The 17520-nt window shown below is 38.5% G+C and overlaps 1 protein-coding gene across 2 annotated transcripts in view; it reads right to left on the bottom strand.

Moving 5' to 3' along the window:
- Positions 1-17520, bottom strand: part of LOC126183295 (GTPase-activating protein and VPS9 domain-containing protein 1) — a 303063-nt gene that overhangs the window by 200622 nt on the left and 84921 nt on the right. For both annotated transcript variants that reach the window (XM_049925134.1, XM_049925135.1), the window contains exons 6-7: positions 17249-17477; positions 5175-5384 (exon numbers count right to left, since the gene is read on the bottom strand). In XM_049925134.1, the coding sequence (XP_049781091.1) occupies positions 5175-5384; positions 17249-17477 (439 nt within the window). The remainder of the gene's footprint in view (positions 1-5174; positions 5385-17248; positions 17478-17520) is intronic.

Raw genomic sequence — 17520 nt, 5'->3', positions numbered from 1 at the left:
TCTCTGGTCAAGCTTCACGCAGTGCAGCTTGACTTGTTTACATGAGGTTTATTGGTGTAACTGTTGTGAACAATATGAAGTTTGTGCTATAGACTTTGTTACTGATTTTGGTTATGTGATGACAATACCCTTGACTTCTGGTACTGGTCTCTATTTGATGCACAGTTCTACCTGGTAGACCTACGACAACATCACATTTATCGGAAAGTGGTTGTATTACCAAGCATTTACATTCCTACTGTCCAAATAATTTTAGCTGATCCCAGCACTAATATGATGAGGAGAGTCCCTTCACATGTATATGCAGTTGGACAATATTACTATTATAATAAATCTAAAGTTCTTAAAATTCTGGCAGCAATAACTGATGCTGCAACTCAAGCAGCACCAGGACCAACTTAAAAATAGCATAAAGAACTGTTGCAACAAAACCAACAGCTTCAGCAACAAAACCAAAAACTACAACAATGACAACATCAGCTGCTGCAGCTAATTCTGCAAGACGGGCCACCGTCTTTGTTTTCAGTGTTTCACGAAACAACTGAAAACTGTGAAAGTTATCTGCCTTGGTTAAAACTACACTTCCACAAACATTACATTTCTAACACTATTGTAAAACGATCTTTGGTGTTACATTCTACTTCAGATTTTCGAATTGATATGTAAATTTAAATCAGTGGATTCCAGTAATGTGTCATTTCATGAAATATGCAGCTTGTTGTCAACTCATTCTAATAAGTTAAATCAAACTGTAGCTGTTCAACTCAAGTTTCAGTTATCATCCCATCTACATTTACATCTGTGCTTTGCAAGCCACCTTGTGCTGTGTAGAAGAGAATACTTCACGTACTACTGTTAACTTTCCCATTTTCTGTTCCATTGATGAAACTTCCATGGAAAGGACTACTGTTGGTTAGCTTCCACATAAGCTCGAGTGTCTCTAGTTGACCTTAACAGACTTTTTGCAAGGTACACGAAAAGGGAAGAAATACACTGATTTACTCTACTAGGAATGTATACCACTGAAATTATAACAGTAGACTATACTGCGATACACTGTGCCTCTCTTGTAGTATCTGCCACTGAAGTTGGATTAGCATCTCTAATGCTTTCATGCTTACTAAATGAACTGGTGATTAAATGTGCTACTCTTCTTTGAATCTTCTCTATTTCCTGTATCAACCCTACACTTCACTTCTACATACTTTATGGGCGCGTTTGCTACCAGAGATTGTACTGCAATTGCATAATCGCACACTAATGGATCCTTCAGTCTATTTAGACACTTAAATAAAGTCTTTCACAGATTAAGGTAACAAAATAAAGACTTTGATTATAAAACCATTGAATAATAAGTGACTTCTCTTAAGCACAAAAACACAAGTCCAAGCGAAGCACAACACTGAACAATGCAAGTATACATGCGAAAAAGTATGCAGGAAAGAGGAAAAATAACGGCTGCATAAAAAGTTCGAGTTACCTGCTGCATCAAATTCCAAGCTTTTGACGATTGCTTTCATCATCATCATCATCATCATCATCATCAGGGGGTAAACCTGATTGTTGGGAACTAGCAAGGCTCTCACTTTTATACCCACAGGATGGCATCTGATTGGCTGTATTACATCATGGTGTCAACACAGAAATGGTGCATACTGTGGTGGTGCCCTCTACATCCACAGATTTTGTTTGCACTCCCTATCCAGCACTGATTGCAGCACCATCCCCTTGCCTCATGTGGTAAACTGCGAGAAGCTTCCTCTGTTCCCGTCAGTCAGTTTCAGCCCTCGCCACCACCGATCATGATGGAGGAGGATGAAATCAATCATCGAAAGCTTGGCATTTTATCCAAATTTGATGCAGCAAGTAAACTGAGAACTTTTAATGCAAGGAGCCTGTTGCTAAACACTTCATAGCCCTACGAAGGTCGTGTGCGATTTCCCGATTTCCATTAACTTTGATATGTATATCAACTAAAAATTACTAGTGAGTGGGAAAAAAGGGAGATTTTCAAAACAAATGTATTAGATTTCATGATAATTAGCTAAAAATTTGGAGAAATAAAGGAATAACTGTTCTCTAACCTAGATCAGAACAGTTGGCAGGTACGCATTCTGGCTCCTCAATTTGCATGTCTGGTTAGTCTGCAAGCTTCGTACACAAAAGTCTTCATTCAAAAGTAATCACCAGAGACCTGAGCACAACCATCCCACTGTTTCAGAAGCTGAAGGACTACCTGTTTCCAAAATTCCTGTGGTGGTGACATGAGCCGGCCCTCCACTACATGCTTCAGTTCATTGACAGAGTTGAAGCACTTCCCTTTGAGCTGATTTTTTAGCACGCCACACTTTTTTAAAGTCAAGGGCAGATGCTCAAGCTGCTCCTACTTCAACTTTGACATTACATTTTGTGTGATCTCGGACATGTGCAGAATCACTCTGTCCGTAAGCAGTCCAGCTGTTTGTTATTGATGGACTTGTGTAGGCTATGGAGTATAACACAGTAAATGTTACTGTTGATGGTTTTTCCACGCTCGACTAATTCGATGAGTATCGAACCTCACATGTCGAGGAAGATGGTGAGCATCTCCTTACCTTCTGAGGGCAGAGCTTTAATTTTTCAGGGGGAGGTGAAAACACTACATTCGCATCCCTAGATGTCTCACTATGTTATCACAAAGCTGCATATGAAAATTTCAACTGGCTTGGTAGTTACAACATTTCATACCTTTTTATTTGAACACTCATTATAATATAACTCTGCTTAGCACATAATTGACCATAATAGTTCTGAGGTTCAGTTACCAACAGTATAGGAAGCATTCTCTGATAACTTATAAGTGTATGTATTTCTCAGGTGCAAGTGGTGGAAGAACACAGCGAGTTGATCCTTGAGGTCAATGACAGGACATTAAATGCAATGTATTTGCTGCTGGGAGAAGAGCCCCCTTCCGATTTCTACAAGTATTGTGGCCTTTGACTATATGCAATTACAAGGTTCCTAAATGTTTTCCTGTGTCATCTACCTGCTTCCATACGATTATCAGACTGGTCTTTTCTGGGAACTTGACAAAGAACTTCCATGGTTCATGAATCATCCATCAATAAATATGTTACACCTATGTCCATTATATTTTTGCTTCCGTCAATCATATCTTCCAACTCCAATCTTTTCGTTGATTAATTTGTCCAATTTTCTAAGTTCAGTATGAGCACTGAACAAAACTGGTGAATGGCACATCAGTCTTTCACATATGAATCTACTACTAGCTGCTCAACTGTCAAGAAGATAACCAACTTCTGAAACATGTGCTTATGGGAGATAAACACTGGATCATTTGTGACAATTGGGAGAACACCACAGATGGCAATTCTCATTTTGGATGCAGGACTGCATTCCAAATAATGGCCTACTCTCGAAGTAGTGCAACTATGAGGGTGCTGTCTTAAAATATATGCACTAACACAGCACTGACCTGTCCCAAAAACACTAACTTTTTGAAAGTTTTGATACTGCCGATATATCTGGTGTGTATTTTAAATATCTCAGTACTCTCTGCAGATAACAATACATTCTACTCAACACTGAAAGAAAAATGAGTAAACCAAAGAACTACAACATTTTACATTCCAAGGGCAGCAGATTTGACTTCAATTACAATTTTGTATATAATTTCTTAAAAGCTGACACCAAATGTAAATTAAAAACTTAATATAATGAACATTAAGACCATTTTTAACACACAAAACTATGACACTGTCACCCTCTGAATGCCTCCTAGTAGCATTGCGGACATACAACATGGTAAGAAAAGTGTGCAAGTTAAGCAGAGGTGACTGCGGAATCATTCCAGCAACAATGCAGGCCACAAATGGGGAAATCCACTGACATAAGTGGCTTGGATAAATGGCACACTGTTATGGACAGGCATACAGGAACAATAATCTCAACAGCAAAGCTACTGTCATGACAATCTTCTGAAAGTCATATACGGACAGTGAAACAATACAGGGGGTCTATGGCTTGTCCACTCTGTGAAGCAACAAAGTCGACAATCTGTAGCAGATCTAAAGACAGAGTATAATGCCAGTGCAAGCACAAATGTTTTGCAGCACACTATTCAATGCAAATTATTGAACGTGGGGCTATGCAGCACATGATTGCCAAGTGTTCTCATGTTGACCCAATGACATCATCAATTTCAACTGCAGTAGACTATGGATCAAGGGTTGGAGGAATCATGCTTCTTGTCACACTACATCCAAACTCGTGTCAACATACGTCCTCATCCACATTAATATCTGCTCAAAACATGTACGCCAGGGACAAAACCTGGTGGGGGCAGTATGATGATATGGGGGACACCCCCCTGGTCTTAAGTTAATAACTCTAAGTACATCGCTTCACTTGTGCATATATATGACTTATACTTAGTAATACATCTGTGCTGTAGGCTGTTTAATTTGTTCACAATAATTACAAATATGATACAGTGTAGACATTATACATAGCTTGTCTTTTATTAAAGATTTTTTTAAAAATACTATGCTGGTCACATTCATGTATATGCAATTTGAATTGGTTTAGTCTAATTTAGTTACTATGTGATCATTTTTTAAAATGTAATAATAGATATTATACTGCAGTATCTCATATATATGATAAACAATATATCTGCCACATCCAGTGGCCTGTAGACAGTGTACTGTAATGTCAAAACTGGTTGCACATGAATAAAACCAGTAAATACATCTAATTGTATTAGCCTTATTACACATAAAAAAACAGGATTACTGTCCACGTCACCAGACCAGAGTTCTACAAAAGCGGTCTGAGGAGGATGAGAGTGAACTCATGTTGATGTCTTGGCCACCAAATTCATCTGATTGGAAGCCGATGGGAAACGTCTGGAATGCTATTGGGTACCAGCCCTGCCCTCACAAACCATCAGCCCCTAATTTACAGGGATTGCATGATCAGGGCATAAACATCTGGTGTCACATATCTCTTGACTTGTTGAATCCATGCCAGGCATGATCGCAGCTGTATCACATTTCAAAGTGGGACTGCATGCTACTGAGCACATGGTCACAATGTTTGGGCTCATCGTGTGTGTGTGTGTGTGTGTGTGTGTGTGTGTGTGTGTGTGTGTGTGTTTTTAGAAGGACACTTACTTTCTCAAAAAGACTGTAGAGATCTGCAACTTTGCTACTAACATCTTCATATTTCATCATTGCCAGAGTCTGCACAATCTGGCCTACTTGCATCAAATTAAATCTTGCTATGTAGCTTATTGGAGCATCTGTGATACCATACGGTTCTGGATGGACAATTGCAGGACATATGAAGTATGTGAATACAAGATCTGTACATATTGCGTAAACCTGTAAAACAAAATTTATCACATATTATTTGCATTTAATAATAATCATGGTTTACACAGTTGTATGAAAACAGAGTATGCTCCAAGATAACAATGAAGTTTTACTCTAAAATCCCTAAATAATTATAATTATAATAACAATGCCTGAAAAAGGGAACATGCTGAGAAGGTTGTATTCAGACAATTTTCAGACAGGATAAGTGAGAAGCTAGATAAGTAGGCTCTGTTCCACACACTGGGAGCAACAGAAAGCGCCCAAGCATATTTATTTATTTCATTGTAAAGTTTTTAAGCACAATATTAAATATAATACAGAAAATAATACATGAAATTTACAGACAGACATCTAAATTTTTAATACAATCAATTGCATCATTCATTGCCATCAGGAAATCGTTAAAAGTACCACAATAGGCCCTGTTAGGACAGTCAGTGACTATGTGACAAATGGTTTGTCTGGCTGCTCCACAATCACAATCTATGAAGTGTGTCCACTCTTCTGCTGTGACTGGTGCTCATTCAGTTAAACACTGTACATGTTCTGTGCAATTGGTCAAAGGCAGAGGGGTTTCTTTCTTAAGCAGGGCAGTTCTGGCAATGTGGAGGGCAAGCAGTCTTGTTCCCATGAGTCTGTTAGGTTGAATTGCAATGTTCAGCTGCATGGCTGTTTTCATGGATGGTTTTTTTTTTGGGTTAAACCTGTTTATTTCTAGAATAACCATATCTCGATGGATAGGGAGTTGCAGGTTGCCATGTATGCTTTTAAACTCACAGAGCAGAGCTGCTCTTCATCAAAGTCCAGCGGGCAGAATTTGGCTCAATATGGACAGTCATTTGCTGATGGTTGATCTTTGTGTATCACTGATAATTCTCATTGTGTTGTTCAACTGTGCACTGATAATTCGTTTGTGTGTGCACTATTGATCCATCCACCACACAAAATGCTCCAGAAGCCGCCTAAGTTAAACCTGGCATTCAAAGCTCATGAAGGCATTAAGTTTCATATAGTCACAGATGTAATGTTCCAATGAGGAATATATGTAGGTGATGATGTGATGATTCAGAAACCATCTGTTTCCAGAATATACTTAAAACATAACACCACAAATAAAATAATTAAACAATAATACTGTTAGCTAGTCCATTGGTTCCATGTTCTGTAGATCATATTCATGAGAAATACAATGGTGTGGGATGTGTGAAGCGAACCAAAGACTGCACAGCCAAACCAGTAAATAACCAGTAATTGCCTAGTTACTGCTACTCAAGAATTAATTTGTAGTATAGAAGAGATTAATAAGGACGAACGACTTTGATCTACATTTGAAAACACTTCTGCTGACCATCAGATATTTTGTGTTTTATAGGTGTGTGTCTTACTCCTTTCTGTAAGATAGATAAATTCACTAGAGAGTAGTGAAGATGAGTTTTCCTTATAATATTTATTTGTAAATCTCTCTAACAACTCTCAAATTGCAATGAATTGTTAACAACAGATTTCATCAGTGAATAACTCTACTGTTAGGCTGTGATTAATATTCCAAAATGGTTGAACATATGCCAGCACGGTGTACCTGTGTGAGCCCCCACACATAATTCTAATTATTTTCTTTTGCACAATGAATAATTTTTGCCTAAGTGAGGAATTCCCCTGAATGTAATCCTGTTGGATATTAGCAAGTGAAAATATTCTAAATATGTTAAATTACTGATATCTATGTCCCCAAAATTGGCAATATTGAGTTGCATCTTAACATCACTTTTTACTGTTTTGGATCAGGTTGATATATATACTAACTTCCTGATTCATTCAGAATACTTTATTTATGGCTGAGACTCAGCTCATTAAAACAAAATTAATACATACTGAGTCTTATTTACGAGGCTACAGCTCATTTTCACCAGAAACACATCCTAGTTCTGAAGATTCCACCTGTCCGACAGATCACCATTTCCCTACAAATATTGAGAACACTGTGCTTAATCTAATCTCTATTTATCAGTTTACAACAATATTCTTTTACAAAGCAGTCACTGACCTGACAGAATATAGTTCCAAAAGAGTATATAATAAATATGGTTTAAATCCCCCCTACAGAAGCCCACTGGAAGTTTTTCTGTGTAGTCCCTAAATTTCTAAAGGAAAACAGTGTGATTGTTTGTTAGACAGTACACGGTTCGGTTGATATCTTACCAAATCCTTCCCTGATCTGAACTTGTGCTTCTTTTCTAATGAGTTCATGGAAGATGAGACATTAAACTGTATTTCCTCTTTTCTTCTGTCCAGACAGTATGGTATACTCTGTAACATCTTTGGGGCAGAGATTGTGGCTGTGTGTGTGCTTAATGTGGCGGCCAATACAAGTAACTATTTATCTAATATTCACAAACACATTCTCTAACATAGCACTCACTGAACATTTTTTATTTGCTGGCATCAAAGTTTGACCTACTGGCTAGGTTCTACAGGAGGTTGTGTTAGATACATTACTACAACCTTTTACCTGACTGAACATGTATATTGTTCAACAAAATGAGGATCCTATCCAACCATGTTATATTAATGTGATTGTCAACTACAACTAAGTTTTTTATGGCAGGGAAAGGTGTTCTAAACCTGACACAGCCAAAACTTTCCAGTATGGTAGGAACACGCCCTTGGCAGACCACATCCCAACAGGTGGGACACTACCAGGTGGCACAATACTTGCTTTACAAAGCACTCCCATGAGTCACGTACCACCACCACACCCTCCTGGTACCCTTCCATCAGATGGCTTTATAGGATGCCAACCAACTGCTCTCCAGACACCTCACATCTAGCACTCGTGGTACATAATTCTCTGGGCTAACACCAACCATACCTAGTGGTTCCTCAATCAGAGGCCCTTTTGCTGGGCACACAGTACACTCTGGGCTTTACGCCAGCTATGTCAAGTGCAGTGCACCACCCATCCAAGACACACCAGAAAGAAACTTTCGAATGTGGTTCCTCTTGAATCTCTCTTATTGGCATGTATTCATTACACTGACACATAATCTAAGGCCCCTAGTGTTCTTAAACAGCTTGCAGCTATAAAAGAAGTGAAAGATGGATCATCACTTCAGGAAATAGCATTGAAATACATAATGGATCAAATGTTTCTGCCCAGAAAGGTAAATGGTATCCACTCAGGTGTGCAATGTCGGAAGACAAACTTGACAGCTGATCAAGAAACAATTTTATCTACACACTTGAATACACCTGCTAAATGGGAATTTCCACTGACAAGAGCCGATGTTGCTTAGGACTTTGTAGAACAGAATGGATTGACCACTTGTTTTAATGATGGTGCAAAGTGGTTCAGAAATTTCTGTCTGCATAATTCACCAACACTGAAACTCTTGAAATGAATTGTAGAAAAGCAATAATTGACCCCTTTATCATTTATGATCAGCTAAGAGAACTACTGTGAGAGTTGGATACCAGAGACAAACCAGCCTACATACAGAATTTGGATGAAACATACTTTTCGGCAGATCCTTCCAGGATACATGTTGTTACAGGTATTGGGTCAGATGTTTCCTTGATATTCAAGGCTCTGGAAAAGACAATACTACAACCATGCTTACTTGTGTGTCAGCTTATTGTTTTTTACAGTGAGCACTTATGGAGTTCCTGGAAGAGGGGAAAATGATTTATCTGGCAATTTTATTCATATGTAGTTCATGGTTTCATGATGTCATCCACCTTTTCAGGCTACTGGAATCACTTCTATGGCCAGGTCTTTACTTTTCCTGTGGGATGGTCACCTTAGTCATTTAGATCCTACAGTAATAGAAAAAGCGAAGAGTAACAGACTTGCAAACATAAAGCTACCACAGCACACATTTCACCAGCTGCAGTCTTTAGATAAGTGTTGCTTCAAGCCATTCAAAGACACCTTGAATATTGAGTTGATTCAGTGACAAAGTAGCAGTCAGTGAACACCATCCAAATCAGAATTTCTGGATTTGTCTGCAAAGTGTGGCCAGATGCTTTGGAGCCTAAAAACATAACTTCAGGCTTCAAGAGCACAGGAATCTACCCCCTATACGATAGGTCACAGTATCCTGTTAACCAATTTGATGGTGCAAAAGTTCATACCTATTATACACAAAACAAAACCAGATGGAAAAAAACTCACAAACATCACTGAGCTGGAGCACAAAAATTTTGAAGATGGTGCCATGTTGCCTATATCATATAATATATAGAATTTGAAGCTGATCATTCTAGAAGAAGTGTAGCCTCCGTTTGCAACAGTGGCTCTTCTGCAAGTTTTGAGAATTTACTTATTCTAAGAATCAAAAAACTGACAAACATGTGATCAAGCGTCATCAAATAGCCACATTCACACAGAAAATAATCTCAGTAGAATACGGTAAACTCTTTGCTGAAAAAGAAAAGCCTCCAATCAAGGGTATGCCAAAAGCAGAAGAGACAGAAAGCTATAACTGTGACCAAAGCTGTGGAAAGTACACATAAAAGAAAGGAAACTGAGGAGACTGATTCCAATTCTGACACATCTTTGAAGAGTGATGACTGCACGGATGACATTGTTACCTTTGAACAGTCCACACCAAATCCTACTGTAATAAGTGATCTAGCACATGTAGGTGGTGGACTTTGCATCTCGGCTAAATTTTGAGGTGGAATGAGGAATGCACACAGCTACAGATGTGTGTGCACCATACAAAAATACTGTAAAATGACCTAGAAGTTGTGTGTTTACAGACTCTGTGGACAAGGATAAAATTGTTTTCAGATTTAATGAAAAGGACATTTCCCACATTAATAAGAGTGTTGTGATAGAGAAATTGCCAATTCCTCATGTTACTGCTGGAGTGGAAAATATGAAATGAGAAATTTGCTTTGTGTTTAACAGTCCTGTTGATGTTGCAAGGTATCAGTGATTCTTTTTTGTGTACCTCTCATTTTTGAGTCAGTGGCAATATATTAAGATATACCCACTGCTGGTTGACTTTACAGTATTAACAATAGGAAAAACAAATAAAGGAATTTTTTTAGTTCACTCTGACGTACATTTCTTTCCGCAAATATCCTTGAAATATCTACCACAGAAAAATTCCAATTATACGTACGTATCACTTTGTGCATTCTCTATCTTATTTTTGAGACCTCAACCTTCTATCTTCAGTGTACATAACAATTTCACATATGTATCATACACTGCTGTTTGTGAAAAGGGCAACAACGAGAAGGAATTACCCCAATAGCATCACACTTGATGGAAGTGGCGACAGGTGTGCAAGCAATACGTGATATGTTTTACAGCAAGATGGGGTACACATAGGCCGAGCAGAGCCCCCTTGTATCAGTCCAACAGGGTCGGTGTTGCGCCTAGTGTAGTCGGTGTAGAGCTGTCACACAAGGTGGAAACAATACAGTGAGTGCCTGTATGCCTCGTCGACATCAAAGGGAGCCATATTGGCATGTGAGTGAGTTGGAACGGGACAGAATGATCGGTCTCCAGGAAATGAGGTTGTCATACCATGACATTTTGGCTCACACAGGGCACGCTGCTACGACAGTGATGCACGTGTGGAAGCAGTGGACAGAGGACGGTCATACACAGTGACGAGCGGGAACTGGCCCATGGAACATGACCACAGCACGGGATGACCGTCACCTTGTCCGCATGGCCATTACAGACAGTACAGCATCATCCACAGTGTTGGTTCATCGCTCAAGCACTGCAAAAGGTGTTAACTTGTCTGCGTCAACGGTCTGTCACCGTCTGCTGCAGGTTGGACGGCCGTTATGTTGGCTTCCATTGTCCAGAAACCACAAGCTCCTCCGACTGCAATGGGCATGTGAACACTGTCACTGGAGTGCTGAGTGGCAACATATAATCTTTTCAGATAAGTCCCAATTCAATGTGGACTACAGTGATGGCCACATGTGTGTCCAGCGGTACCGTGTTCAGCGCAACCTGTAGGGCTGCATTGTGGAGCGGCATAGCGGACAAACACCAGGTGTGATGGTTTGGGGTGCCATTGGTTACAACAACCGATCTCGCCTCATACATATTGCAGGCACTTTGAACAGCAACCGGTACCTAACAGAGGTTGTGGAGCCTGACATACTCTCCCTGCTTTAGGCATCTCCACAGGCCACATTTTAGCAGGACAATGCCCAACTACATATTGTGGCGAATGTACAGTCCTTCTTTGAAGAGTGATGGGTACCATTGCTTCCCTGACATTCGCCAGACATGTCGCTCATCAAATATGTCAGGTATAAGGTTGGTCGGCTTCTGGTGCGTCACGGTCCTCCAGTAATGATGTCACAGGTTTGTAGGTTTGGATACAAACTGCGTGGACGGAAATCCCTGAGGATTGTATTCAGAATGTCATTGATTCAATGCCACAGTGTATAGCAGCTCTAATTGCAGTGTATGATGGCCACACGACATACTGAATAGTAGGGCTCAAAGGAAATTTAGAGATTTGAAAAGGTAATCATTTTTTACTTCTATCTGTGGTATTAAATAAATTGAATTCATGCATTTCCTTCTTGGTGTTGCAATTTCCACAAACAGTAGTGTATTTTGGACCGGCTGTATCATATTTAAGAATTTCAGTGCAAAAAAAGCGATATGCAGTGTTTTTTTTCCCTACAGACGACACCAAATGGAGTAATATCAACAGCCATACACCTCCCAAAAAGGTTGCACATTTTTTCAGTGCTATATGTGCTAGACTTCTGTCATCACATGAGATCCACTATTACATCTTTCACTTGTCTAGTTCTCTTCACTACCACAACCCACACACACAATAGTCAAGACATTATGTCCCATATGAAATGCCACATAGTTCTCAGAAAAACTGTCATACAATGACACTGAACAATTGTGCCTTTCTGTTTGTACCGTGCCATCAATGTCAATAATGCAGTGTCACTTAGTAGTGCAGTGGATAGTTGAAGGCTTGTTGACCACAACAAACTAATCGTTTGGTGCCACAACCACTGCTCAATTTATATGGTTGGTAAGACAGTTCAAAAGATTCTGTAACATATATGTCATTGCAGACACACTGCACTTCTGGAAATGTTGAGTTCTATTCAGCTTTACTATACATGTATGTTACATTCTATTCACAGCATTCCTTCAAGCTGCTGCAGTTTTCACAATTGTGCATTTCACAATATGCCATTACCAGTGGAAACCTATACTAAGAGTTTCATTTTGATCCCTTGCTACGAAAAACAAAAGTACCAACACCGTTCAAGAAGCCACGCAACAAGTGAAATCACTACAAGAAATAGCAGAGAAAGTAGGCCTTAGAATATCATTTGAAAAAACGGAGATTATGCTAACTGATCCACCACTTGCAAACAAAATTACAATAGGAGAACAGGAAATCAAAATTGTTGATAAATTTAAGTATTTAGGCGAAATAATAACATACAATCTAAATGAGAAGCCATCATGGCAAAATAGAATAAAAAAACTGAACTATGCAAATTACATTACCAAAACTACATACAACAAAAAAAGCCTATCTATAGATGCAAAATTAAAACGCTACAAAACAGTTACACAACCAGAAATAACGTATGCAGCTGAAACTATCTTCAAAACAACTAATACAGCAGAAATTGACAGAATACTAAAAATAGAAAGAAGAATAATTAGGACATGTATAAATAAACAGTATAAAATAAATGGACATTGGAGAATAGCATCAAATGAAACAGTATATAAGAAAATAGAACCAGTCATGAGCACAATCAGGAAGAAACGAGTCTCATTCTTTGGACATCTGATGAGAACTCCAGAAAACAGAATTAGTAAAAAAATAATACAAAAATTGTGGAATAGCAATAGCGACATTAAATGGATCACAGAAATTAAGGAAGATATAAAAGAACTTCAAATTACAGTAGATGACCTAAAAAACAAGACAGAGAAAACCAGAATACTGCAAGACCCGCAAACCAGACTACAAATGAAAATCAATAAAATGAGTACAGGAAGAGTTGTCTCAGATGAAGAAAGAAAGAAAATATCTGAAAGAATGAAGAAATATTGGGCAGACAGAAGAGCAAAACACCTTTCATATAAGAATAGCCTCTAATAATTATATTACCTAAATATATTAAGTTATTGTCGAACCAAATTGTATCCATTTGTAACAACTTGTTTAGAACTTTGTATTTTTGACTACAGTGGTCCAATGAAGGCCATAAAATAAATAATAAAAAAATAATAATAAGAGCCTTCACAACACAACAGTATCTCAGTGTTCCAAAATAAAATCGACCCGTAATAATCACATGATTATTGATGCTTTCCTTTAACAATACAGTGACTGGACCCAAAACAAAAACAGACTTATAAAATTCACATTCATCTTTACTTTATTGTTTTTGTATATTGTTGTATAATGATCATAAAATGTGCTCTGAAGTGCCTCTAAACCCTAATGTAACTCATTTCTTTCTAGTTTATACAGCAAATATTTCTTCATGACTCCAAACAATTACTGCAAATTTATGTTGCTTCTGCAAAAATTATCAAAAGTTAATTCCTTTGTCTTCATACCCCTGACCACCCTACCCCACCTCTCATCCCATTCAACTATTAGATCTTACTATTCACTAAAAGATTCACGCAAGCAGAGTCAAATACATCAGTGAAATACACTTACCCCTGAAAATACAGAGAATTATCCTTCAGTTATGAATTCTTATAATAAAATTGACACAGTATCTCATTAAAGAATAGTTGAAAATTAGTATGTAATTTTTCCCGAGGGCATGCAGCTTTACTGTATGGTTAAATGATGATGGTGTCCTCTTGAGTAAAATATTCCTGACGTAAAATAGTCCCCCATTCGGATCTCTGGGCGGCGACTACTAAAGAGGATGTCATTATCAGGAGAAAGAAAACTGGCATTCTACGGATCGGAGCGTGGAATGTCAGATCCCTTAATCGGGCAGGTAGGTTAGAAAATTTAAAAAGGGAAATGGATAGGTTAAAGTTAGATATAGTGGGAATTAGTGAAGTTCGGTGGCAGGAGGAACAAGACTTTTGGTCAGGTGAATACAGGGTTATAAATACAAAATCAAATAGGGGTAATGCAGCAATAGGTTTAATAATGAATAAAAAATAGGAGTGCGGGTAAGCTACTACAAACAGCATAGTGAACGCATTATTGTGGCCAAGACAGATACAAAGCCCATGCCTACTACAGTAGTACAAGTTTATATGCCAACTAGCTCTGCAGATGATGAAGAAATTGATGAAATGTATGATGAGATAACAGAAATTATTCAGGTAGTGAAGGGAGATGAAAATTTAATAGTCATGGGTGACTGGAATTCGAAAGTAGGAAAAGGGAGAGAAGGAAACTTAGTAGGTGAATATGGATTGAGGGTAAGAAATGAAAGAGGAAGCCACCTGGTAGAATTTTGCACAGAGCATAACTTAATCATAGCTAACACTTGGTTCAAGAATCATAAAAGATGGTTGTATACATGGAAGAATCCTGGAGATACTAGAAGGTATCAGATAGATTATATAATGGTAAGACAGAGATTTAGGAACCAGGTTTTAAATTGTAAGACATTTCCAGGGGTAAATGTGGACTCTGACCGCAATCTACTGGTTATGAACTGTAGATTAAAACTGAAGAAACTGCAAAAAGTTGGGAATTTAAGGAGATGGGACCTGGATAAACTGACTAAACCAGAGGTTGTACGGAGTTTCAGGGAGAGCATAAGGGAACAATTGACAGGAATGGGGGAAAGAAATACAGTAGAAGAAGAATGGGTAGCTCTGAAGGATGAAGTAGTGAAGGTAGCAGAGGATCAAGTAGGTAAATAGACGAGGGCTAGTAGAAATCCTTGGGTAACAGAAGAAATATTGAATTTAATTGATGAAAGGAGGAAATATAAAAATGCAGTAAATGAAGCACGCAAAAAGGAATATAAACGTCTCAAAAATGAGATCGACAGGAAGCACAAAATGGCTAAGCATGGATGGCTAGAGGACAAATGTAAGGATGTAGAGGCTTATCTCACTAGGGGTAAGATAGATACTGCCTACAGGAAAATTAAAGAGACCTTTGGAGAAAAGAGAGCCACTTGTATGAATATCAAGAGCTCAGATGGACACCCAGTTCTAAGCAAAAAAGGGAAAGCAAAAAGGTGGAAGGAGTATATAGAGGGTCTATACAAGGGCAATGTACTTGAGAACAATATTATGGAAATGGAAGAGGATGTAGATGAAGATGAAATGGGAGATACGATACTGCATGAAGAGAGTGACAGAGCACTGAAAGACCTGAGTTGAAACAAGGCCCCGGGAGTAGACAACATTCCATTAGAACTACTGACGGCCTTGGGAGAGCCAGTCCTGACAAAACTCTACCATCTGGTGAGCAAGATGTATGAGACAGGCGAAATACCCTCAGACTTCAAGAAGAATATAATAATTCCAATCCCAAAGAAAGCAGGTGTTGACAGATGTGATAATTCCCGAACTATCAGTTTAATAAATTACAGCTGCAAAATACTAACGCGAATTCTTTACAGACGAATGGAAAAACTGGTAGAAGCCGACCTTGGGGAAGATCAGTTTGGATTCCGTAGAAATGTTGGAACACGTGAGGCAATAGTGACCTTACTACTTATTTTAGAAGAAAGATTAAGGAAAGACAAACCTACGTTTCTAGCATTTGTAGACTTAGAGAAAGCTTTTGACAATGTTGACTGGAATACTCTCTTCCAAGTTCTAAAGGTGGCAGGGGTAAAATACAGGGAGTGAAAGGCTATTTACAATTTGTACATAAACCAGATGGCAGTTATAAGAGTCGAGGGAGACGAAAAGGAAGCTGTGGTTGGGAAGGGAGTGAGACAGGGTTGTAGCCTATCCCCGATGTTATTCAATCTGTATATTGAGGAAGCAGTAAAGGAAACAAAAGAAAAATTTGGAGTCAGTATTAAAATCCATGGAGAAGAAATAAAAACTTTAAGGTTCGCCTATGACATAGTAATTATGTCAGAGACAGCAAAGGACTTGGAAGAGCAGTTGAACGGAATGGACAGTGTCTTGAAAGGAGGATATAAGATGAATATCAACAAAAGCAAAACAAGGATAGTGGAATGTAGTCGAATTAAGTCGGGTGATGCTGAGGGAATTAGATTAGGAAATGAGATACTTAAAGTAGTAAAGGAGTTTTGCTATTTGGGGAGCAAAATATCAGATGATGGTCGAAGTAGAGAGGATATAAAATGTAGACTGGCAATGGCAAGGAAAGCGTTTTTGAAGAAGAGAAATTTGTTGACATCGAGTATAGATTTAAGTGTCAGGAAGTCGTTTCTGAAAGTATTTGTATGGAGTGTAGCCATGTATGGAAGTGAAACATGGACGATAAATAGTTTGGACAAGAAGAGAATAGAAGCTTTCGAAATGTGGTGCTACAGAAGAATGCTGAAGATTAGATGGGTAGATCACATAACTAATGAGGAGGTATTGAATAGAATTGGGTAGATGAGGGGTTTGTTGCACAACTTGACAAGAAGAAGGGACCGGTTCATAGGACATGTTCTGAGGCATCAAGGGATCACAAATTTAGCATTGGAGGGCAGCGTGGAGGGTGAAAATCGTAGAGGGAGACCAAGAGATGAATGCACTAAGCAGATGCAGAAGAATGTAGGTTGCAGGTAAGTACTGGGAGATGAAGAAGCTCGCACAGGATAGAGTAGCATGGAGAGCTGCATCAAACCAGTCTTAGGACAGAGGACCACAGCAACAACATGTAAATTCAACAATATAAACCACAAAATACGACATTCTAAATGATGCTTACCTCCTTTGGTTCAATATTCCCAGATTTTGAAAGTAATGCCGCAATTTGGCGAACTAGCCACAAAATTCCAAAGGGAAAACAATGCATATTTTTTGATATACTCTTCACAAATCTATTTGTGGCAGCAAATAGTCGTTTATTTGTCCAGTTACGGTACTCACTAAGTCTGGTATTGTACTCAGTTGTCCCTTCAACACCAAATTTCTTTAGCCTTTCCTCTGGAGGAAATCTTAAACATAAAAAAATAAATGTTCATAAAACTAATACTTTCA

Source organism: Schistocerca cancellata, chromosome 4, assembly GCF_023864275.1.
Source record: "Schistocerca cancellata isolate TAMUIC-IGC-003103 chromosome 4, iqSchCanc2.1, whole genome shotgun sequence".
NCBI lineage: Eukaryota > Metazoa > Arthropoda > Insecta > Orthoptera > Acrididae > Schistocerca > Schistocerca cancellata.
The sequence above is the reverse complement of the archived record's forward strand: the minus strand, read 5'-3'. Positions and strand labels throughout refer to the sequence as shown.